Consider the following 26,349-nt stretch of genomic DNA (forward strand, 5'->3'; position numbering starts at 1 on the left):
GTAATGTTAGCTGTCCCGAACAATTAATCGAATATAGATATAATGCAACGTGTGTACAATCTGGTGAACTGAAGAAGTTGGAACTTATTGCATCGTCTTCATCAATACAAATATAACCCTATCAGCAACTATTTATTTCGGAAAAGAAAACCCTAGCGAGCTAATTGCAGCAACCTTATTTCCAGGTCCTTCAATGTCTTTTCACGCTGAAAAAGAATCGCTATAAATTTCTTGAGAAAAATGGTTGGCAGTCATCGGGAACAAAATGACTGGTCAAATGACTCACACCATTGAAACTTAGTTTATCTAGTTCACAAGACAAAATTAAGTAACGTGTGTAATTTGTTTAGGCTTGTTTTTAGCTACGCTTCCTAGAACTTTATTTTGATATCATTTTGTCTCTATAACTCAAAAGTCATTACTTTACTCCTTAAAACTCAAAATTCGTTTCACTTTAACTTGTGGACTCTCTCTTCTCCCTGAAGCTTATAGGTCACCTTCTATAACATATGGGGGACTCAAGACCCAAAAAGATTAGGCCACATGTGCAATAAATTTGATTATAAGTCTCCATTATGCATTAACATTCAATAGTTAGAGAATATTAAGCTTAAAAGAAATTGAAGAGATGAACAAAAATAAACACAAGAAAATGATTAGCCTAGTGCACCCAGATCAAATTAACATAAGAGATTAACAAAATCAAGGTAATGTGGAGCGAATTTTAAGTTTTATATAGACAACTTTCAAGTTTCAGTAGCAAAGTGAAACGAACTTTGAATTATAGGAAGAAAAGTGACGATTTAAGAGTTATATGGAGAAATAAAATAAAATTCGAGTTCCAAGAGATGTAATTAAAATAAGCTATTTGTTTATTGGTTAGAGGTGAAGAGAAGGAATTAAATTAAAATCCTTCTGTGTTGATAAAAAAAATTATTTATAAAAAAAATAAATCGAAAGAGAACTACTTGTCTATTTTGTCGAATTTGCTGAAAGCAAAACCAAATGACAATTCTCAGTAATAAAAGTCGAAAGAGAAGAGCGACAGGGGGATTGTAATAGCGGAATGGCATAGGGTTAAGATTTTTTTTATTAAAATGATTAATTTGCCCCTAACATAATGCTATTAAAATGATTGACTTGTCCTTTATATATTTTTGATATTGAGAAATTTGTTTGCCATGGACATTTTGGGGTTTTGCCACTGTTTTGTCTTTTTGTTGTGGCTAGTCTATATATAGATTTATCCATGTTACATTTTCACTTTTATGGGGCCAAAATTTCGCCAATTTTATGAACAGATTCACCGTTGTATGATATTTCTAAAAACATAATGTTTTATAGTTTTTTTTTTCATATGACATTGCAGTATTTGCAAGGCCAGTCTTGAGATTTTTAGAGGGTTGGGGCGACGCCAAATATGTGCCTTAATTTCATATCAGTAAAATGATTTGTTTTCACACGTAAGACTTTGATAAAATTATACTTACAAAAACACTTCAAATTCAATAATTTAGAAATATATTTATACTCTTATGAAAAAAAATTAGTAAAAATTGAAAAGTTAAAAAAACACGCATAGTGTTTCGAAACCATGACGTCCTCGTTAATTTTAAACAGCATAAACAACCCTTTATGGTTAAACTTTTTTATCCTTTGACTAAATTTTATAAATTTAGTGTTTCAAACCTGTGACCTCCTCATTAAATTTAAACAACAAAACCACTAGTTCTAGTTGAACTTCTTTATCATTAAACCAAATTTTATAAATTTATACTCTTATGAAAACATATGTAAAATATTAATACCCTAATAATTTGGTGCCCCCAATTTTTTTGGGCCCCAGACGGTCATCCAACCCACACTAGACTTGGGCTAGCCCTAATTATTTGCACCTCTATGGAACTATTTTGTCGTCTAGACTAATAATACAATGTTTCAAGCACGTGACATTATATCATTGATATAATATCATTAGTTTGGGACGCTACATGTCATCTGGAGGGAGTATTGAAGTCTTTCACTCAACAGAGAAGTGCCAAGTTGGACTCCCACCTACACCTTAGTGCCATTAAGAGAACTCATTAATTTGAGAAATGGTAAGTATAACTGTACCACCATCACGTAGTTTTAACAATCTGCAAATGTTATTAAATACATGTTACTTTCATTTCAAGCAAAATCAGTCATTCTTACCACAACATGGACCATATTCCTCGTGCATGAATATATGAATTATAAGCGATATTACTACATATTTTAAGCTAAACTAAAGAGTGGAAGGATAGATTAAATCAGAAATATAATAGATTAAAGAAAAAGATCCTAACCAACGAAATAATCCATGACGCACTTTTTGCATGAATATGATCATAATAATGCCTTATTTGCTACAAACAAATTAGATACCTAACGATTACATTATCAGCATTTTAAAACACATTGAAATAGGAGTCTCTTGATGATAATATTAAAATAAAAGGGATATGGTGGATTAGAAATGTTTGATTCCATTGCTTCCTACCAATCCCCATTCCCATCCCAAGGAAGGAACCAATTATATGAAACAATTACAACCACAACAATGGCAGTTGTGATTCTTTTAATAGCATTGGAATGGTCACAGAAACATTTTTGTAGCCACACATCTAATTTTGCAAAAGCGACAAATTCTTCCCAGTAGGACAATATGTCGTGTTTTTTATGGGTTATTTGTTTTATACATGTTAGATTGTCATTGATAGGAATGTATGATTTTATTTTTTTTCAAAGGAAAGATCGTGGACATGTTTGAAATGTTTTTAAAATGATTAAAAACACATACCAAAAGTCAACCATGTATGGTAGAAAAATTCAAAGTGATTGCTTTTTGGAAGCACATGATGTATAGTTATTTCAAAAAGTATTTAAGTGTTTTTTCAATGAACACTTGTAATTTTATTAAAGGTTTCATTGTGCTTCTAATAACCTTTTTTTTTTTTTTGAACAAACAATATTATCTACAAAGAGAGAGTGGGTGAATTTAACCTCACATCAGACTAACAATAATGTGGTTCAAATTCGTATTTTGCGATAATCAAACCTGAGACATTTCATTTACAAGTGAAGAGGAATACCACTAGACTGTAATACTAAATGGTAACGGAAGCGTTTTTGCAAAAATTACTTCTGAACACAAGTGATTTTTATAAATACAATTCCAAACCAGCCCCAAATACTTGGAAGGCTCTAGAATATTTTTACGTAGAGATCCCACCAAACCATGTGAAATGTGATGGGGTATAAGCGAACAGTCAATTTCCATGATTAATCCCTGATATTTCAGAATCCAAGGGTCCGTCGAGCGTGAATAATGCAAAGTTCCCGGCCCCTAATGCACGCCAGCTCCAAAACTAAAGCGAGGCCGAAAATGCATCGACGGTCAGAAATCATTCAAATGCAAAACGCCCACGGCAAATTCCGGCGTCCATATTGTCCTTGTTAGGAAGGATAGCGAAGGTACTAATGGTAGGTAGGCTTCTTATTGAGTGTGTAAATGAGAGGTATTTAATGAGAATCTACAAATAACAAATAAAGGTAACGTTGGATTCTTCTTTCCATGTGCAGAAAACAACATCCACAGCTTAAGCTTACTGCAAACTGCAGCGTCAACCAAGGACGAAGCTAGAGATCTGCATGGATGGGGCATCCTCAAATAGCAAAGTCACAAATTAAAAGTTCAAGAATGTACTCAACAAAACACTTATATATTAATCTATAATGTTTTTTATGCACCTTATTACAATATCTCTCAACGCGTTTCATGTTTTCAAATGTTGAATGACAACTTCATTACTAATACCATCAAATATCTCTCTATAAAGAAATAATTATGTTATCATTTATCTATTGATCTCCCATCCAATTTCTCAATAGAAATTTTACAGCTGAATATGCTCTTCCGATGGCAATAGTGCATAAAAGATTTATACTAATGTCACAAGCAACTAAAATAGTATATTTTTTTTCAACCAAAAATAATTGAGTGGGGGCATCCGCTCCCGCTGAGCCTAAGCTAGCTCCGTCTATGGCGTCAACCACCTCCAATAAAGGCATTAATAAAAAACAATTCCTCAGAGTCACAAACCAGTTTTTCTATGGCACATTGGAAACTAACGAATTTTCAGGAGCTCAGAGTAGTGCATCTTCTCCTTGGCTGTTCCAGGCTGCACGCTCACTGGCAAACCTTTAACCCGCAAGGATTAATTGGTCCCGGTTATCATAACGTTTTCTTGAGGACAATGCACCAGTTGGATTTGTCGAAAAATCGATCAACGATTACAGCGTCTTTCATCCCAGCTACTAATCTGCATAATAGAGAAAAAAATTAAATGAGCACGTGGAGTTAAGCATCAATTGTAAATATAATGTCAGAACATTAAGTTAAGCATCAACTGGGCAGTGACCACCACAATTAAAATACCCTTTAACAAAGTTTATGTGTTCATTTCGTTTTAAAAAACGAGACAGAAGTCCAACTAGATACATAGGAGCTGCACCAACAAAGCAACTGGGCAGTGATCTTAACTCAAGCAATACCACCAAAGGAGGGTGCTACCTAACTTAGGAGAAAATCTTCAGTGCACCGGAAACACAGTTCGGTACATCAGTGTCACAATACAAGTGGTTGGAATTTTTTTTAAGCATACAACCACCTGTATTATGGCACTTGGTGTATCGGGCCATGTTCTCGGCACACTAAAAAAACTCTCCTAACTTAGAGGCTGACCTACCGTCATGATTGGGATCCTTCTCCCACTGGAAAGGCTTGGGCCAAATCCAATAGGCCCACGAGGCTTCTTCTTGTACTCACTTCTAGAGTTGGCCTCTGTACTTCTAACGTGAATGGTTATCTCACACAAATTACTCATAATAATATAACACTAGAATATATGACTTCGTGCCATGAACCCTAATTCAAGAAACGGTAACTCATCATTCAGGCACAAAGTAAACAAAATTTGGTGACATGTTAGCCATACATAGATCATAACCTTATAAGTACCTATATATTACCCCACTCATCTGCATTCTATATTATATGTTTTCAATATAACAAATACTCTATGAGTGAATTACTTTGACCATTTATTGACTCACAGATGTAAACCATTGTGCTGGGGTACCTCAACTATTTAAACAGCTCCTACGATTCCACTCATTAAAGTATTGCCCTTATGCTCCAGCTTCATAACAAATCCATATAAACAGATGCATAAAATTCTGTCCTAATAGGCACTAAACATATAAAAGATTAGTTTTGCCCCCTGTGAGTTCGGTTTCTTTGCTTCAAGTAATGTTAATTCAGTTTCAGCAAGCCAACAACACAGCATAACCGTAGCAATGAGACATAACGAAAATATACGTATAATTTTATTAATTTGTTGATAAACAATATACATACAGTATGGAAAAAGAAACAAAATGACAAGTTACCTTTCAAGCTCGCCTTCAATGAAAACATGGTAATATCTGTTGTACACAACAGCACCCTTTTTATCATCTTTCTTTGCAAGGCCATTTGCAAGAGCGCAAGCAGAAGCACCACTTACTTCAGCACGGTGATATGGCAAGTGCCAGGGGACAAAATATTCTTGTTGATCATTTGCATCTTTCACATCACAAGAAGTCCCCAAATAACTCTCACTTTGAGAGGTTTTTTCTTGCAAAATCTGTGTAGCACTCTGGTCGGACTCTTTCTTACACTCTCCCAAACTACTCTCCTCTGTTTCTGGAATACTTTGCAATGTGCAAGATGAAGGGCTACGAACATGAGGACTACCAGGTCCTATCCACTCTTCTCCATACTTTTCGGTAAGTGGAGTCCATTTTGCAACTAATGATTTATCTTCTTGTTCTACAGCCCAAACTGTTATTAGAACTAAGCCACCCTTTCTCACAACTCGGATCAACTCTTCAATTGCTTTCTTCCTCCTACCCTCCGTACTGAGATGATGTAATACAGCTATGGATATAGCTGCATCACCAAAACCAGTTCTATATGGAAGGTCTACGGCATCTGCAACCAACACTTCATGCCCTCTATCTGCACAAATTTTGATAAGAGGAGCACTTATATCACATCCAATGAAAAAACAATCAGGATTAAATCCCAAGTACTTCCCATTCCCACACCCCGCATCAAGAACAAGAGATCCTGAAGGTAAGGAAGATAGAAAATTGGCTACTTTTGGCCACTTAGCAAACCGGGTTGAACTAAAATGAGGTGCGATAGCATCATAAACATGATGGACATACTTCTTTTCTATTTCAGGAGTGAACTGCACATTTAAGGATGCCTGTCTATGGCTGTCACTAGCCGATTCAGATTGTAGGATCTGAGATTCTTCACCAGAATCCAGAGAACAAAAACCAGACGCACCTTTAACCTTGACTTCTCTCATGGTAGTGAAGATTCCTGAATAAGAAACACTACCAATGATCACAGTGGGAAGACGGAAGGCCTCTCTAGACAGATAATAGCATCTACTTGCTTTTAGAATGTTACAAAACATCACCCAGAACAATGCATCTAATTAGAAAATAACCTGAAAAAAGTCAAAGGTTAAGGTTACAATTTTGAAAACATACAATTTAGATTGCATATGCGTGTGTAGTATCCTATGACATAAGCAAAAATAAACAGTGAAACAAGGAAATAAATTGGAGAAAGCAGCAAAATCGTTTGTAGGAGGAACAGACCAGCACATTTTAGTTTATCTCAAGCAAGTGAACCAAACTAGGAAGGAGAAAGGCACCAAATGATCAGCGGCTCGAATTTCCCTTTAGTCAAGTTAATGACAAACTTGAAGAGGCTATTTTCAATAATCCTCTGCAGAACGCTTCAAAGACGTTCCACTTTCCAGGTAACATGACCTAAAAATAGCCTACCAGGTAAGGAACGCCTACCCTGTTCTCAAGAGAAAATAACTATCACCCATTTGTCCAGAAATTACACCGAACAAGCTTGCCAGCGCAGCTTCCCGCCATCGCTAAATGCATAAAAATCATAATCCTGTATACATTTTTGTTCAACTGAGATTTAAACTTCCCCACCCTTTATTTTCTTCTTACTATGATTCATTTATTGATTGAAGAGCGAACAGCGCGATGGTACGGTTTTTCTAATCTCCTAATAAGCTTCTTGTTTGAAACCAAATTCAGCGCTTAATGTATCATCTGGATTTAGGGTTTCACAAATTCTGGAGATTTAACAGAGTTGCACACATCACAATATCCAGAGGCCAAGAACAAAATCATATTACTGCAATTCAGCTAAACACAACTCCAATACATAGATATTATACCTAAATCAATACATATACATACATATATATATATATATATATATATATTTATATATGAGTAGAAAAAGAGAGGTGAGGCTGACCTGATGCAGCAGACATGGATACAGTGAAGTCCAAAAGCTTGCTTTGTTATGGTGAGGAGCTGAAGAAGTGGCGCGAATCCAATCCGAATGGTATGAAATTTGCTTCCTCTTTGCTTGTCTTGTGAGGTGTGACTGATTCAATTAGGGTTTCTCGCAGAGGGAGCCACGAGGGAGGTGGTGGGCACAGTGAGAGAGTAAGTTACGAAGTGAACAAGCGTAGGGCGTACACACTGAACTTCTCCATACTGACCGTTGATTACCAGGTATTTATTAGATGTACGATACACCAGCCACCTGGTATATCTTACCGATCATGACACGTGATCTGAACTTAAACCTACTCCCCTTTTAAACACCTGGCCCACATTTATAATTTTCTTTTCCATTAGCCTTTCTACACACGCTTAGATCAACTCCAGCGTTTGGGATAGCCTGGTGGACCGGGGAGCTTTTCAATCCAATTGCCTCCCTTCCTTACTCCAGCCCATGCGGGCAATTGGGCTGAGGGGGGGGCATGTGAGAGAGAAGGCTCAAATCGTAGACCCGAGCGCCTGAGGCCCGATGAAGCAAGGATGACATTAGCCACATTATAAAATTAATAAAAATATGTAAAAAATAAAAAAAAAATGTAAACAATTAATAAAAAATCCGAAAAAAATTTAAAAATTAAAAAAAAATGATTTAATTTTTCTATAAATATCTTATCATTATCTTCCACCTTACACCACAATTTTATATTTTCTCAAATACTTTGGGTTTGTAATTTCTTATTAAATGAAACATTGTACAACGAGACCGATTAAAACTCCTATCCGAAATTAGAAATAATAATTTTATAAAATAAAAATACTAATATTTTATTGCCTATTGCCATGGCTATTCAATTTAGGGGTGGAGATGCAAAGGGAAATTACTGTTTATTAAAGGTAATTACTATTCACTGAAGGGGATTCAATAGGCAGTTGCCCCAGGGGCGGGGGGGCTTCCAACGCTAGAAGTGCTCTTACAGGCATACGAGAGACATTTTTTTTTTATCACGGACACTACGCCTAAAAATGTGTTGCTTTAGTTGTTTACATATTTGCCCATCCAAAGTTTTTGATTTTGAATGACTACCGCTCATTTTTCCAATGAAATTGTGAGAGGCCAACACCCATATTTCATCCTATCTTTTTAATGGACACCTTCAACGTGTGAGAGGTATTTTTTTAATCATAGGCGCATAATGCCCCTAAAGATGTTTTTCTTTAGTTGTTTTTCATTATAATTGTCCAGAAAAACTTCTTCATATCATGCACATTCTAAATATTTGTCAAGTACTTTGTTTTCACTTTGTGTAAAGTAATGTTTTATTTTACATATGTTCTTTCACTCCCCCTTGCGAGAGACTTGTATAATTACAAGTGCTACGCATCCTTAAAAATGGAGAGTTTTAACGAAACACTCATGGTATTGGTACTTTTAACGTTAAAGATATTTTTACTCTAAAAACTCACTCTTGGTACTATTCACTTACAACACTTTTTTGTCATTTTGATTAAAACTCAAAGTTTTCAAGCATTTTTCGTTAGTTTTCCTTCAAAAATGTCTTGCCGTGGTGGTTTTTCATTGTAGTAGCTAAGATGTACCATTTACGTAAAGTCCAAAACTGGGAGTTATTCGTTCTTTGTTTTATGGGTAAATTACATTTTACCACCTCAAGTTTGAGGTCTATTACAACCTCGTACAACATCTTTAAAACATTTCACTTTTATACCTTAAGTACTATTTTATTTCAATATAATACATCTGTTACATTTTCCATCAATTGATCCGTTAATAGCTTATGTGGCTACCAAATTTGTGCCATGTGGTAAAAAAATTAATTTTTTATGCCCTTAAAATATTATAATAATTTACCCTATTAAAATTAAAAATAAAAAAATAAAAAACCCATCTTCTTCCCCGAGCCCTTCCCCTTCCCTACAACCCAAACACCCCATCCCACCCCACCCCCACCCCTACCTCCCCGACAACCCCCAAACAACCCTCCCTCCGTTCTCTCTCCACGGTCGATGCCCCCACAATCCCCTCCACGCCATCACGAACCCGCCTGATGAGATCTGGGCGATTGTCTTACGATTCGACAACGGTTGGGACTTTCTGGTCCCACCACCACTAATAATGGTAGTGACAGAGTTCTTCATTGGCAATTTCATGGCGAAGCTCTTGAAAAATTTAATCGTCATCTTCCGCAAGTCATGCAACAGCAGAGGAACCGCCAAGGAACTCAAAACCTCAGTCGAGTAGCTCCTCCCCATAATCCAAGAAATCAAGTACTTTGGCGTCGGGCTACCAGCTGAACAGCAGTTCCAGCTCGACCGCATGTCAGAAGTTCTCCAAAACGACATAGAACTGGTCTGAAAAGTCCTCACGACACTGTGTTGGAACTTTTACAGGCACGTTCGATTGGCGAAAAAGATGGAGGCTTTGGAGAAGACAGTGTCCAGATTTCTTCAGGGCCCATTACAAATCCATATCTTGGCCGACGTCCACCACATTAGGTGGAGGTGGATCAGCGGTTCGAACGGCTTGATTGGTCGAACCGGATGCTAGAACAGCGACTTGGAACCTTAAAGATTGGAACTTGCGAGGGCGGGGGTGTCGGTGGCGGGTGGATGGAGGAAGTTGTGAGGAGGGTGGAGGAGGAAGGGCATATGAAGTGGGAGGTGAGCAATTCGATGGTGTTGGTATTGGGGGTGGGGATGAAAACAGTGAAGGGAATGATTTTTGGGAGGGAGGATTTGAGGGTCTTTGGGATTTGTGGGATTGGTGGCTCTTGAAAAACCACTCTCACTAGGAAGGGAGGGTTGTTTGGGGGTTGCGGGGGGGGGGGGGGGGGTGAGGGTGGGGTGGGATGGGGTGTTTGGGTTGCGGGGAAGGGGAAGGGCTCGGGGAAGAAGATGGGTTTTTTTTTTAATAGGGTAAATTATTATAATATTTTAAATGCATAAAAAATATTTTCTTGCCACATGGCACAAATTTGGTAGCCACGTGGCACAAATGTGGCAGCCATGTCAGCTCTTAACAGATTAATGGATGAAAAATGTTACGGATGTATTATATTGAAATAAAATAGTACTTGAGGTCTGAAAGTGAAATGTTTTGAAGATGTTGTATGAGGTTGCGATCAAGGAAGAAAATATCGGTAATATCGGAAATATCGGTAGTCCGAAAAAACAGAAATATCGATGGAAATATCGGGATAATATCGATATCGATAAAAATTACATGGAAACCACGGAAATTGTAAGAAAAACTTGGAAATTTTTATTGAAACTTTGCAAGATGTTTATTTAATCAATTATCTATTAGTTTATCACAAAAAATTGAAAGGAAATGCATTACATGATGGATTTAACATTATCAAGTTGATTATATAGCGAGCTGACAAACATTGTGAGTGTAGAAAATATGTAGAAATTAATGAAAGAAGTCTAAACACACCATAATCATTTATATATAATGAATTAGTACAATATTTTACACTTTATACATTGCATGGTAAGATACATGAGTGACTTAGTACCACATAGAGTTTCTATGAGGTTCAAAATTTTCACTATCTTCATCATCTCTATGTGTAGAGTGAGTGTATTTTGAAGAGTAGTTAGCAACCATGGCAATGGTTTTCAAGAACCAAAACCCAAAAGTCAATAGGAAACCGAATACTTCGGTATTTTTCGGGATTACCAAACAAATGGGATTTGGAAACCAATCCCATATCGAAAATTTCGGTATTTTTCGGGATGGGATTCCCGAACTTCAGGATGGTTTTGGTTTGGGATTTTCGGTTTGGGTTTGGGACTTTTTCGGTTTGGTTTGGGATTTTCCGGAATTTTTTCCAGCCCTACCATGTAAGTGACCAAATAAAAAATAGAAAAATTAAAAACCACATGCCATTGACTAAGTAATTAATTGACACAATTTAAAATATAATACCACAAAAAATTTGGAATATGTGCAAATTTGTTTCTTGTAAAAAGAATTCAAAACAGAACCATATATATAAATATTGTAGCATATTATCACAACAACATAAGTGGTATAGTGGTTAAGGCGTTAAGTGGAAGGGGTTTGAACCCCTCTATGCTCAAAATTGAGACTTTTCCAAATTTTCAGGAATTTTTGGACTAATATCGCGATATTATCGACGTGATATTTTGACGAAAACTCATTGGATACTCATTAAAATATCGATAGCCGATATTTTGGATGTTTTCTTCTATGGTTGCGATAGACCTCAAACCTGAGATGGTAAAGTGTAATTTACCCTTGTTTTATTCATGTTTTAAATATTTGACTATCACATTGGCTTCCTCTAAATTTCAGCACCAAGCAACCTTCTTGTTTTTGTTTTTTTGTTTTTTTTGTCTAACGTTTCAAATACTAATTGCCTGCAGATACAATCAGGTACCTATTTAACCATTTGTATTATTTGAAAATTTTAAAAACAAAAATTGAAAACCCTAAGAGTTTGACCGAGTCCACGACCCGTCGAACTCTCCGAGTGTCATCGACCCGTCGAACTCTCCGAGTGTCATCGACCCGTCGAACTCTCCGAGTGTCATCGACTCGTCGGATGAGAGAATGCTAACAATTCAAATTCATAATCTTCCCAAATGCATGCGGAAAAGGAAGAACTGTGAAAAAAAATTGCTTTTGTCATTGTGGATTTCTAATTGCTTGGGACTTGAAAATTTTGAAAGTGGGTGGAGTTAGTTCATCATAATCTGAAAGCATGGTTAAAGTTCAAATCTATGGATTATTTCTTGCATATTGTTTTCTGCAGCCGAAGTTGGGATTTGGATAAATTCCATTGGTTTTTATCCAAAAAGGATTAATCTTTCTTGTTGATCTGAAGTTACTAGTAAATAAGTTGTTCAGGTAGAGTTTCACATAGGGTTTAGCTGTTTCGTTACTTAAGTAACGAAGATTTATTATTATTAACCCAATCAATTCTTACAATATATATTATATTACTGTTATTGATAATAGCTAAAAATATTGCCCGTATACCATAATTTTAATTTCCGGAATGATGTGAGGACTTAAATTATTGGAATAGAGAAATGCATAATAAATGTACTTATAACTGTGTTTAATTATCAGAAAAAGAAAATTATGACAATTTTATTTTTACTTTCAACTTGTTAAAAAAAATAAAAGGGGCAACCAAAAAGGGTAAACGGGTATACAGTTACGGTTAAATGGGTACGGTTATAGGTATAGGTGTACCTGCTTATGCAATTACACAGCGGGTACACTAGGGGTGGGCACGGGCCGGGCCGGTCCCAAATTTGAGGAACCAGACTCGACCCGTTTTAAATTGCAATGGGCCGGGCCGAGTACTGAAATTTCTGAAATTGGAACCGGACCTAACTCGGCCCGTTTGAAACAGACCGGTTCAGGCCAGGTCCACGGGTCCAATTACATTTTTTCAAGAACATATTTGGGTCTACAATTTTTGTTTATTAGAACAAGCTTGGCCCATTTGAAGACAACAACTTCATTCAATCAGTTTTCCCATTCTTATCATCCAACAACATTTAGGGTGCGTTTGGTACGTGGGACGGGACGGGACGGAACGGGACGAGGCGTTCCGTCCCGCGTTTGGTGCGCCAAAAATGGGTGGAACGGGCTGTTCCACGGGACAGATTTTGGGTGTTTTTGCGTTCCACCTCCCCCCCTGGAACGGGTTTGTTCCACGTCTGTGGAACACAATGTTTTACCATTTTAAGACAAATATACGCCATGTCTTTTTCAAAAATTACACCTTCGTTCCGTCCCGTCCCGTCCCGTTCCGTTCCGTCCCGTCTGCGTACCAAACGCACCCTTAAAGTGTAAAATATGCAGACAACCATTCCCAAACATCAAATTATAACTGCAAATCATAAAGAGTAGCAATTTAAAGCATATGGAATTTGGTAAGAAAACCAATGAACATGAATAAGTTCAATATTAGCCTATTTCGCCTTACAAGTCCAGCAAGATCCTTTGCAGAATGATTTTCCAAAGCTAAACTAAAACCAAAACTAAAATCAAAACCCAAGCAAAACTAATTATATCCAGAAAATTTAGAAACTACATCCCCAAATTCAGTAACCCAGAAATTTCAAAAATCCTAATTCAAAAGTCCTAAATCCCTAAATTTAGAAACCCAGATAATTCAAAAACCCTAATTTAGAAATTACCTTAATATGAGAGAAGATGATATGATATTTCGAATCACAGGATAATAGTGGTGTTCTCGACAGCGGTGACGGGGTGGTCACGTTTGGGAGGAGACCATGGTGATGGTGGTGTTCACAAGATGACTCAACTTGAGTGAGAAAGGGAGAGCGACAACTCTGATCTGGGAGTAGATGGTGTAGGGGAAGCACCTATGTACATCGCCGTGGCTTCAACGAGAGGAAGAGCGAACAATGGAGGAGGCACTGAGGAAGTGATGTGAGGTGAAGTGATGGCTAGACGGCCTGCAGGGAGAAGAAACCAAGGTTCTAGAGATGACGGAGGTGGAGAAGGAGGAGAAAAATCAAGCCCTAGAATCTATGAGGAGGCAACCTGGAAGATGAGAGAGGATGGCTTCTGGAAAAATATACTTCCAGGCTTCAAGAGAGAAGACGAGAGTCAGTGACAGAGAGGTGGAAATAAGATATGTGGTAGAAATTAATGGTGGAGATTTAATCTCCATATAATGGACTGTGGAAACGGTCCAACTCGGGTACCCGTTTTTCAGAAATTTGAACCCGACATGCCCCACCAATTACATGGACCCGCCTCACCCCCGCCCCGTTTTGAGTTTACAAAACTTGGACCCGCCCCGCCCCGCGGGTCCTAGACCCATTTGCCCACCCCTAGGGTAAACGATTATGCGAGTAAGGCATAAATGATTGAAAGTAAATAACCGCGGTTACTTGCCCGCCATAACCATTGCCTATCCCTACTTAGCACTTAGGAGCTTGAATGTAAAATTGTACATTGGTTTTCTTGTGGAAAATGCTACTTATAATTATTTTTATTTTTTTAATAGAAAAACACGTTTTTTGTGTTCATTTTGAAAGTTGGATTGAGGTTACGGGGTCTTTCTTCTCTTTTGTACTGATTTCGGACTTAAAAGAAGAAATTTCGTTCTTGTAATAAAAACTTTATTATAAATATATATTTGTATCAAAATACGATAATAGCGTTATTAAGCAAAATCACCAATGTTCAGATTTTCAAAGCCCTAAATTATGAAAGGAAAAGCCTTTTCTCAAAGGTTCAAGCCCTATCCAGTTTTTAACAATGGGCCTAACCAAATCAAGATAGTCTATTGGGCTTGAGTATATAGATGTCATTCTGCTGGTTACGAAGATTATCAAAGATCCTAATTTCATTTGAGTTAGGCTAAGTGGATTATAATCATCAACTCTTACATTATATTAGGCACTAACAGATATGAAGAATGCAAGGCAATTTTGGTTTTCATTTTGCAAGCAAACAACAATAATGAGAGGAGAGGGTGACCCACATCCACAAGCACGTCCGTCACAAAATTAACTTTCCGATAGATATGATGAAACAATAGGTCTTAAAATCTACAAGTAAGCTTCTGAATGTAAACACCAAGGCAATAAAAAACAAGGGGGCGGTACTAGTAGCATCAATAAGGACCTTTGAGTTCCATCCACCTAAAAGGAGGTAAGAGTTATGGCCTCGTCTAAAATAGTTTTAGGCTTATTTTTAAGTGAAACAGAAGCAGTGGTGGTGCAGCCAGGGTTTTCAAATAATTGGGTCATATTTTCAACCAAAAAGCCTTTTTTGGGCCATTTGGTCAAGTACTTAGTGGGTATTTGCCAATTCCTATCAATATATGTCGAAAGTTTATGCCGACATATGCTGACAACTACTATTATTTGTAGAGGCTTATCGAGGGTGGATGCAATATATTGTGGAGTAATGTTGAAGACTGCCAAGACTTTTCAACTAAAGTCTTTCATACAAGAAAAGCAAAAGGGAAGACAAATATGATCGAAGAAAATAGAAGAAGTAGGTGGATGAGGTTATAATTTAGTTTGCCTTAACTATTTATAGGGGTCAAATACAATATACAAACAAATATAAAGGGAGATTTTAAAGTTGTTGGGGTTAAGGACAACCAATGACCCCATGCTGGCTTCGCCACCGAATAGAAAAAGCTTATTATAATTCTAAGTGAAACAGAGATGAGCAATAAGCATAAAGTATCAATCCGAGTTCAACCAATATTTTCTGAAGCTCATTCGCTCTAACCTGCAACAGTTGAATTCACCAAGCTTTAGTACCAGAAGTAAGGATGGGCAGCTGTTATGGCGGGCGGGTAACCACGGTTATTTACCCATAACCGTTTATACGAACCGTTTATGCTTATACTCGCATAACAGTTTACCCGTTGGGTAATTACCTAAACAATTATACCCATACCCATAACCGTTTATAAACGGTTAACCATACCTATAACCGTTTATAAACGGTTAACCATACCTATAACCGAGGACCCATTTAACCGTAACCGTTTACCCGTTTACCCATTTTTTGTGAAATCCCACCCCTGGAATTTCACTATTAATTATGTATCTTGTAATTTAAATTCGTATATCACGTTTACATTATTTTTATTACTTAATTTTAATTCCATAAATTTTAGGAATTAAATTAAATAGTTATCGGGTTTGAATTTTTGTAATTAATCTTTAAGATTCGTTGACCTTTCGAGGTCACAAGTAATGTTTTCGAATAGATCTCGAAACCACGAGCACATAGGCAGAAGCCGTTTGGGAGTCCGGGTTTTAATGGTATAGTTACAGACATTTGAAGTTGTTATTAAATTATAGATTTTAAATTTATTTTGAAACTCCCACCTTGTGGGAAAGGGACCAATGAGATAAGAGAGTGAGGTACCAATTAGAAATGGGAGAGAAAAGGAGAACGAATCAGGAAGGAAGGGAAAAAAAGAAAAAAGAAAAAAATAGGGACTGGATGCTGCCAGGTGGCAGTGGGAGAGACAAGAAGATGAGGGTGCGGGAGAGAAAAGGAAGGGAAGAGTGACCAATGGGAGAAGAGAGTAAGGAGGGGAAAGGAGAGACCCGAAACGGGTCATTTTTGACCCGCGAACCACCATTTTGACCCGGCCATATCTCCTTCATCCGACTTCCGTTTTGGGTGATCTTGGTGTCCATGGAAAGCTCTTGACGAGTCCTACATCTAAGTAGTGTTAGATTTCAATTTTTCTTTTCCATTTTTATAGTTCGAAGCCATAAAGTGTCGAGGGTTTTTCGACGAGTTTTCTCATTTTACGGTGATTCCGACAACGACTACTGTCAATCACCACTACCAATAGACTCCCCTCAAACCCCTGGAGCAAGGCCCAAGCATTGAATGAGGCGTCGGAGTTCGTTTTGGCGATGAATCAAGGAACACCCATTTCTAGGGTTTTCGGCGAGTTTTGGTGAAATTGGGACACTTCTCGACCTAATTGGACTTGACCACATGTATGAAAATTGCTTCCCTCACTGAGATATACTTTCATGTAAAATTTGGTCATTTTTTTAAATAGTTGAATTTTCCGGCGAGTCGGGGCAGGCGACTGCCACCCACATCGGCGTGTGCAGTGGCACGGGGCTAGTGGGCCGATGATGTCTTACTAAGTTCAATTAAATGCCCTGATTCCATAATTGATGTCCATATGACGTAATTTGATTGTTTGAAGTTAGTTTCATTACAATACATTACTTGATCAAAATATGAATCGACAATCAACCGTTGGATCGTCACCAAACCTTAATGCACTATAGAAAATAATATTTGAGGATAAATGGAACTAACAGATCAGGAATCTAACGTACGGATTTTCCTGAATTAGATTTCTAAGTTAGTAAAATTAAGCTAACCGCCACCTAATTCTAACAATTGGCGGAGATTCGACCGTCGGATCGCGATGAAATTTTAGTATGTTATTCTAGAAGCATAATGTGTATTTTAGAAGGTTATGGATCTGAAATCCGATGTGCGGATCTTCCAGATTGATCGAGAGTTGACTTTTGGTCAAACATGTCTCGAATCGTTTATAAAGTTAAAATTAGTATTAATAGAGGCTCAGTGAGGCTTTGCAGCTTATCTTGATGAGTGACTTTAATATATGTGATATGGTGATTACCCGATTCTTTATATTAACATCCTTTGTGGATATGACTTAGTTTTATAAATGTGTTTTCTGTTAAAATGTGATTCTTTTATAATTGGCCTTCGATCTATTTTTATTAAATGTGATTTGATTCATGGATTCGTAATATTTGTGAAAACATGATTCGAATTATGTATTGAAATGTTTTGTAAATTGAGGGCTAATAGGGGACTATGACCCTGCTTGGTTAATCCGCATTGGGGGGTCACTAGTGGTCCTGCTTGGTTAATCTGCATTGGGGGAAATAATATATATGGATCGCGCTTGGTTAATCCGTGTTGGGCGATCCTTATGGCCATTTATACTTAGGGGTGATCATGCTTGGTTAATCCGCATTGGGTGATCACTGCCTAACAGTTCCGTAGGTGTGACTCTGCTTGGTTAATCTGCGTTGGGGGGTCATTACCTACCTGATTATCTTGACTCTGCTTGGTGAATTCGCATTGGAAGGTCACTAGTGGTCCTGCTTGGTTAATCCGCATTGGGGGACCATACTATATATGGATCGTACTTGGTTAATCCGCGTTGGGCAATCCTTATGGCCATGTATGCTTAGGAGTGATCATGCTTGGTTAATCCGCATTGGGTGATCACTTCCTAACAGTTGTAGGAGTGCCTCTGCTTGGTTAATCCGCATTGGGGGGTCATTGCCTACGTGGATACTTTCTCAGGGGTAGCCCTACTTGGTTAATCCGCTTTAGGGGGCCATTTCCTGTTTGATTACTTATGTAGGCTTCGACCGAACTGCATCCCTCTAGCCGTAGTTTTTAATGTACATATGAACGATGGTCTGTTTTTATTGAATATCACATACTTGTATTATTATCACTCACCCGAGCTTCGCAGCTTATTCGAGTGTTTGATTTGCCCAGTGTGCCATCTCCTTGATGTAGGCATGATTGTACATATGACAGGTCTGGGTAGATTACGAGAAGCAGCTTGGTATTTTAGTTTCGTTGAGTGGTTCGGAACCCAAGATTGTTGGATTCCGTTGAGTGGTCCGGAATCCTTGCTCTTGTTCATTTCCATAAGGTTATCTTAGAATCCTAGATTTGAGTGAATGAGAATTACCCACAATAGATCTTGTGAATACAAATTGGAATTACCATGTTATTATTCATAATCCAAGTAGGGAGTTATATAGAGTTCCTTGGTTAAATTCGTGAAATGATATGTTATCGCATTGTTTGATTAACGTAATTAAATGCTACGATCGTGAATCTTTGATTCATGAATTGATTAATTGAAGGGATTGTGGAATGACGCTGGATATGAGTGTTGTTATTATGATTATTTTAGTTGATCAATGTTTCTAGAGAATAATATTGTGCATTGTTAATTCTTTAATATGTTACACGTTATGAATTGTGATTTTATGTGGGAAACATGATGATTTATGTGATGGATGAAATGGAAATGTTAATCGTCATGTGGGATTTTTATGATTAGACTTGTTGATAAATATGGCTAGAGAATATGATTGTGCTTCGTCGTTTGTACTTTGAAATTTTGCATGATATGCATTGTGGTATATTGTTGGGACCTAACAATTTATGCGATGAATATTCGAGTGTAGTGAAATAATGAACTACGAATGACTTGATCTCTATTTAGGGTATGTATGTAGTCTAACGAGGAGGTTAGATGCAGTCATAAAGTCTACGAAGAATTATTGCACAGTTGGATCTTAAGTTGTGTTTTGCCATTTCCCGTAGGCGGGGTATGTTAGAGATACGGGTATTCGGTGACTTCACGTGTCGATCCTGGATGTATGTCGGGATCGGGGCGTGACATTTTTTAACCCGTTTATCCCTTCTTTTTTTTAACCGTTTACCCCTTTTTTCACCTGTCTACAAGTTTTTTTATTTTTATTTTATTTTTATTTTTTTTATTTTTAACAACTTGAAAATTAAAAAAAAAAAATTGTCATAATTTTCTTTTTCTGACAATTAAACACCGTTATAGGTACATTTATCATGCATTTCCATATTTAAATCTTTTAAGTCCTCATACCATTTCGATAATTGAAATAATAATTTATGGACGATATTTTTAACTGTTATCAATGAAGGTAACATAATATATTTGCTAAGTATCAAATTAAATATGTGAGCACAACAACACATATGTAATAATTCTCTGTTCAACACAAGTGAATTAACATAATATATATAACGGACCATGAAATTGGAAGTTGTTAAGGAGAATTGTATTATAATTAGCTACAAAACCATGCACTATAGTCAATAACATTGATCTATGTTTTGTCTGATAGGGAACATGGTTTGTGTTAGTTTTACATGTATTAAAATAAACGGGTAAACGGTTACTCGTTATAATCGCAGCTAATACCCATGACTACCCATTTAGATTTCACAGGTAAACGGTTATACCCATAACCGTTTATTTATCTAAATGGTTACTCATAACCATAATCATGAATTTTAAATGGGCGGATAACCGCGATTACCCATAACCACAGGTATTTTACCCATCCCTAACCAGAAGCAAACCGAAAGACCAACACGGATAAATTATACATTCTGAATTTCCCGATTACATAATGCACTCCTTACAATGAAGCCTTCTACTGGACCAATACTTTCATTGGGCTCCAATACTTGTAATCCAGACCAATTCCACAAACCCAGCCAAGTGGCAGTCTTGTAAATAAAATGAAATGTAGGTATTCTTAATGTAGCTTATAAACAGGCTTCCACCCACCCCAATCCAGGCCCAAAAGTGTAGCCCAAACTCATCATCTTTAATGAAGGAAAGCCCAAAACCGAAAAAACCAATGGCACAAATGTAATTAGCTCAAAATCGAGCGCCTATTCCATACGCAACATGAATAGTGCAATTTTTTTTTCCAACTTTAGACTTAAGTAATATGCCAGAATATTCTCATCACACACCATTCCAATTATGTTAGATTAGTCACAAACAGGATTCGAACCCACACCGTCAAGTAAAGACTTAACTCTTTTCCACTATTGTAGTAAAGGGTCGCTTGCATGGACACGTTCGATATTGAAACATTTGAATGCAGACGGAAAAATTCATTTGACCAAAAAAAAAAAAAAAAGATGCAGACGAAGGAGTTAGGTGTCATATGGATGCATGCATTTTGTGTGCAACAAACAATGCATAAACAAGCACGTGTTCTACAAAAAAATTCCCACCAGAAAGGGAGGTGGTGTGGAATTGGTAGTATTGGAGGTAGGTAGTATAAATTTGGTGACTTTGATGGGTTTGCTTTGTTTGGTGTATAAATTAGTTTCCAACTTAAAATTTTTGAAATTCAAATTTAAAATTTCTTAATTACAAGTAAATAGGAATACTATTATACCGTAGTACTAAATGACTGATGTATTCTTATTAATTAAACCTTTTAGAAAAAGACTTAATATAAATTTGGTGATTTTGAAGAGTTGCTTTGTTTGGTGTATTCTTATTAATTAAATCTTTTTAGCAAAATATTTAATTAGGAGGCCATATTATGCGCCTTCTACCTACTGAAAAGGAAAAGGATCATCGCCGGATCCTTTTCCTAGGGATCCCGTGATCGGGATCGTTCATTGTATATCGTGCGATCAGTTTTTGTTACGTACTATTTATATTAAATTTTAAATTTTAAAATGATTTCTGACTGCACGATGTACGATGGACGGTCCCGATCACGAGATCCTTAAGTTCCTTTTCCTACCGAAAAGACAAAAACATTGTTGTCTTATAAATAAAAAAGAAATAGACTAACCCATTTATAATCTGGCTCTTTCAAGTATGACCCTGTTGAGCAAAAATTGTACATAATATGTAAACAAATAATTCACTCGATACAATTTCACCCTCGTTCATTTTTTCGAAGAGGGTTTTATTAGTTTGAGTTCGACCCATTTTAGGCTATGCGCCTATTAATTACAACCTTTCTTTTGGTAAAGGAATACCCTTTGATTCTAATATGAATAAATCGTAACTTGAGGATTTGGGTGTTTATTTGATTTTGTGACTGCATCTAGGTAGAGCCCTAGATTGCCTACGTACCCTCGTTGAGTGATCAAGTCACTCGTAGTTCCTTGTAGGCTTGATACTTATTTGGATTTGATGCCTTGTGCAGTTTTAGCTCATGCGGGTGAGGACTTTGCGCCATTAGAACGTTTAATGCCTTGTGCAATTTAGGATCTTGCAGGCGAAGACTTTAAGCCATTGGAGCTTTTGATGCCTTGTGCAGTTTTAGCTCATGCTGGCGAGGAGCATTTGATGCTTTGTGCAGTTTTAGCTCATGCAGGCGAGGACTTTAAGCCATTGAAGCATTTGATACTGCTTTGTCTCTTTTGGATTTGATTCGGCTTCATGCCATTTGAATTTTGATGTGCCTTTGTGCCATTTGTAATTTGAACCGGCTTTATGCCATTTGAAGTGGCTTTATGCAATTTGTATTTTGAAATGGCTTCTTGCCATTTGAGACTTTTCTTCAACTTCGTTGCTACGGGCATCATACATTAATTGGAAATCTAGGAACTATGCTTCCAGACTTCTCTTTTACTCTTTGTAGAATTTGTAATTACTTGGTCAAAGTAGCATAAGTGAATTTAGTTTATATAAATCAGGAATTCATCTTGATTTCATGGTTGTGTCTGAAAATTGATATCAGACTGCCTATGTATCCTTAACAGAATCAAACCAGCGTAGTTCGTAAATTTTGAGACACATTGCGGCTTTGTGACATTTGATACTTGATATGGCTTCGTGCCATTTGAAGTTTGACGGGGCTTTGTGGCATTTGTGTCTTGTAAATTTTAATGGGAATATTTGTGATGAACGTACTTTTACTTTGGTATTCGACTTTGTCTTCCTTTTCATTTATTTTGTCTTGGAACCCATTTTATTTTGCCTACAAGCCCATCACTCTATTGTCGCCTTTATCCTTTGCATGGTAGCACAAAAAATCCTTGCTTTCATCATTTTTCTTTTACGAATGCCTTTTTAGGCTTTAAGTCCCTTGCTTTTCTTCTTTCTCTATTTTTTGCTTTGACTTGCTTTTGTCCTTGCCGTGTGTCTCCCCTTTTTTTGCTTTGATTTGCTATCCTTGCCGTGTATCCTTTTGGTGGTTTGAGGAGGATAAGATCCAATTGGAAATGGCCTAAGTTAAATCACCAAAAAGAAATTGTCCTTTGTGACCACATAAAATCTCATAGCTCTATTGATCTCCACGTGATCTTTCCCATTGGATTTGGAGAGTTGTTTTGCAGCTAGCAAGTTTTGTTTTCTTATCTGTGGGGCCAAGTTTTGAATTGGCATGCCTACTTATAGATTTGTACCACCAGTCCCTTAGTTTATTACCATAAATATGGCAAGTCATATTTATAAAAATTTCTCTCTTGATCTTTGCATTCTTTCGACAGCAGCAGAGCTGCAGAAACTTGGACTTTTGTGGCTAACATGCAGACTTGCCCCGATATTTGTACTTTTGTTGGGACTTTTCTAATTGTAGGAAGACATCTTTTTTCTTGTTGTCTTCACCACTGAAGCTTGCTAACACCCATGTGATGAACGGTACATTTCCTTCTTTTCCCTCTTTATTTTCCATTTTTTTCTGATACAAAAGACTTTGGGGTGGAACTCTTGAACAATACCTTCTCTTCTTTTCTTTTTGTCTTGAAGTATCTGTTAATTTTCTCACTATTCCTCTACAAATCTTCTTGTCCATTTTTCTTATCTTTTGAATTCTTGAAACAAAGACTTTGGGTGGAACTCTTGAACAACACATTCTTTTTCTTTTCCCTTTTGTCTTATAGCCCTTTGTGTTTTCTCATTTGTTACTCTCCTTGTTCTCTAATAGCTCTTTGTCGAGGAGCGGAGCATCACCACTGGGCAGAGAGGGAGACGGAATTGTCGCAGTCGTGGGTGCTACACTGTTGGAGATTGGCGGTTTGGGGTGCGACTCTTAACGGCTTGGAGGTCCCTGAAAATGTGTATGCAATATGGCACCGGTGGCTGTTGATCCCTTCCTCTATTGACGCGTCTTCCTTCGGGTTATTCTGGCTTTATGCAACATGGCATCACCAAACCCGTCTCCTTCAAGCCCCATAATGTACGGACTCAATCTAGAAAACCACCGGGAACGACGGTTGGAGACATGGCACGACTGCTAATTCCGTTTGGGCTTCCGTTTGACGTCGGCGGTTGCTGCAACGTTATGCAAAGAAGGAAAGGCTGTTGTGGGAGCGAACTCGTGGATCAGAGAACGGTTACGGGAATGGCGTGGATGCTGCAATGTTGTCGTTGGCATTGTGGATATGTTGGTGTTTGATGGCTGTTGCAGCGTGTTGCAAGGAAGGAAGGTCGATTCTGTTCTCAGAACTTTTCTTGACTATTTGTTGTTGCTGCCATGGTGAGCCAATAGGCTTAGTCTCCATTTTTGGCTTTGGTGTAAGATGAAGAAGCAAGAAAATTTGCTTCTTTCTCTCCTGCAAAAGTCGAGAGGAAACAAAACAAGACAGAACAATTTTAAAATAAATTTATACCTTGCTGCTATTTGTTGTTTCTTCTTCTTTATGTTTCTCCCTTGTTTTTTCATTTGCTTTGTTCTTTTTTGCCATCCGTTATTCTCCGTGTACTTCTCAATTTATGCAGCGTTTTATTGTCATTTCCCCCTTCTTTCCATCTCTTCTCCCCTTTTATAGACTTAGGGTGACGGGAAGAATAGGGTGAGAAAGTGGGTAGTTTTTTTCATCAACTTCTTTTGCACATCCAGGGAAATGGAGGAACTGTTTCTCATCAATGGATGGTGTAGATTTCCTTAAAATAATATGTACCATTGATTTGTTTGCCACTCACATTCCCACTTTCCTTGAATTAAGGAAACGCCTCTTTTTTTTATTATTTTATTATTTTTTTACCTCAACAGACCCCATGAAAATTAAACCCTCTAGTGGTAGATGAGGCCAACCTAAATTGGCCAATCCTACAAATAACATGAATGCCAAATAGGAACCAGATCCTCGCCGGATCCATTCCCTAGGGATTCTACAATCGTGTTCGTTTATCGTATATCGTGCGGTCGGTTTTCGTTAGGTACTATTTATATTTGAATTTTAAATTTGAAATTTTAAAATTTAAATGATTTCTGACCGCACGATATACGATGAATGAATACGATTGCAGGATTCCTAGGGAATAGATCCAGCGAGGATCCTGGTTCGCCAAATAGAACAATCTACCACTTTTTTTTGTAGTTAATAATTCAAACAGTCCTTTATGATATTTGACCTCGAAAGTACGAACCTACGTTACCAAGGTGTTTAGGGTTACTAAATTAAATGATGAAAAAAACACCGTTAATTTCTTTACACAAAAAGAAAAACACTATTGTTTTTTATAGGGAATTTTAACGAAAAACTCCTGATACTGTTTACTTTAACGAAAAACCACATTTTTATATTCATGCAGTGCAATGCGTTCAACATCAATGCATGCTCTTACCAATTCACTATTAACAATAAACCCTTAGAGTTTTGTTAATGTCGAACTTATAAGCTAATGTATCTAGAAAATCTTGCTACAAGCTTGTTAGTTAACTTGTAATTTATCAATGAAATTCATTGATCAATAATCCTCACCACCTGTAACTAACTATTTTATCTAAATTATTACCCAAATCTTCTTATCCAAGTAAAAACATAAGGGAACAAACACACATACATTAACACAAGGATAACAGTTACCCATTACTTATCCTCTCATTAACCATGTAAGATCATCTTCAACCCTTGAAGTAAGTCTCAAAATTTAGATTATATCCCCCCCCACCCCCACACCAAAAAAATTTCATTCCAACCCTTGGGCCAAATTGGAGTTATGGGTTAGAATCGAAAATTAGGCTAAATACCGGCTAGAAAATGAGACTGGGTTAGTGGGGGAGCCCACTTGTGCGAGTGGAATAAAGGGAGTTGGATAACAAGTGCCCAAAACCACTCGCGCCACATGAAGGACACACTCTAGCATTTATCATTGATGCAATGTACAGCCCCACCCACGTGGGTGTGTCCAACACATGTTGGCCAAGAAAAGTGAGCCCAACAACTCTTTTAGTTGATCATGGTTGAAATTCAAATGGGCCATTGGTTATCCTTCAGTGTGACGACCCGTCCCAAATTTTACATTTTTATTAATTTTAAAAGTGTGATTTTACGAAAATACCCTTAGAGGCGAGGGTATTGACTTTCGTTGATCAGCGTATAGTGAGGTGTATGAATTAATCCTTTAGCGTTTTCCTGAAGTACTCGACATTACGGACTCGTAGGCGCAAACAGAAGAGGATTTGGGGTTACATTTAAAGTTTTACGGAACTGTAAACTCGAGAAGTACTTTTATTTTAGTCACTATTTATATATTTTTATAATGTTTATATTTAATTATCATTTAGTTATTTTTAAAGATGAAGAAGAAGAGAAAGAAAAAGGGAAGAGAAAGCGGAAGGCTGCCTGATGGCAGCGAATGAGAGGGAAAGAAAGAAGATGGGCACTGCCCAATCAGGAAATAAGGAGAGAGAGAGAGAGAGAGACGAATGGGAGAGAATAACCAGGAGGGAAATGAGGGAGGTGTGGAGCACCCAACCCATCTGACTCGTGCACCCACAGCAAAACCGGTTTTGACCCGGTTCTACTTCCGGCTA

The 26,349-nt window shown here is 37.3% G+C and overlaps 1 protein-coding gene across 2 annotated transcripts; it reads right to left on the reverse strand.

Annotated features, from left to right (window-relative positions):
- Positions 1–3,571: 3,571 nt before the first annotated feature.
- LOC126630926 (tRNA (carboxymethyluridine(34)-5-O)-methyltransferase) lies at positions 3,572–7,652 on the reverse strand. 2 transcript variants are annotated; one of them, XM_050301067.1, is made up of 3 exons: positions 7,430–7,652; positions 5,476–6,457; positions 3,572–4,346 (listed from the first exon to the last, which is right to left on the reverse strand). In XM_050301067.1, exons 1-3 carry the CDS (start codon positions 7,443–7,445, stop codon positions 4,259–4,261), a joined length of 1,086 nt encoding a protein of 361 aa, XP_050157024.1. In that variant the 5' UTR covers positions 7,446–7,652; the 3' UTR covers positions 3,572–4,258. The 2 variants fall into 2 exon arrangements, with proteins under 2 accessions (XP_050157024.1, XP_050157023.1); XM_050301066.1 differs by having other exon boundaries at positions 5,476–6,587.
- Between the last annotated feature and the right edge of the window lie 18,697 nt (positions 7,653–26,349).

This window comes from Malus sylvestris, chromosome 8, assembly GCF_916048215.2.
Source record: "Malus sylvestris chromosome 8, drMalSylv7.2, whole genome shotgun sequence".
NCBI classification, from domain to species: Eukaryota; Viridiplantae; Streptophyta; class Magnoliopsida; order Rosales; family Rosaceae; genus Malus; species Malus sylvestris.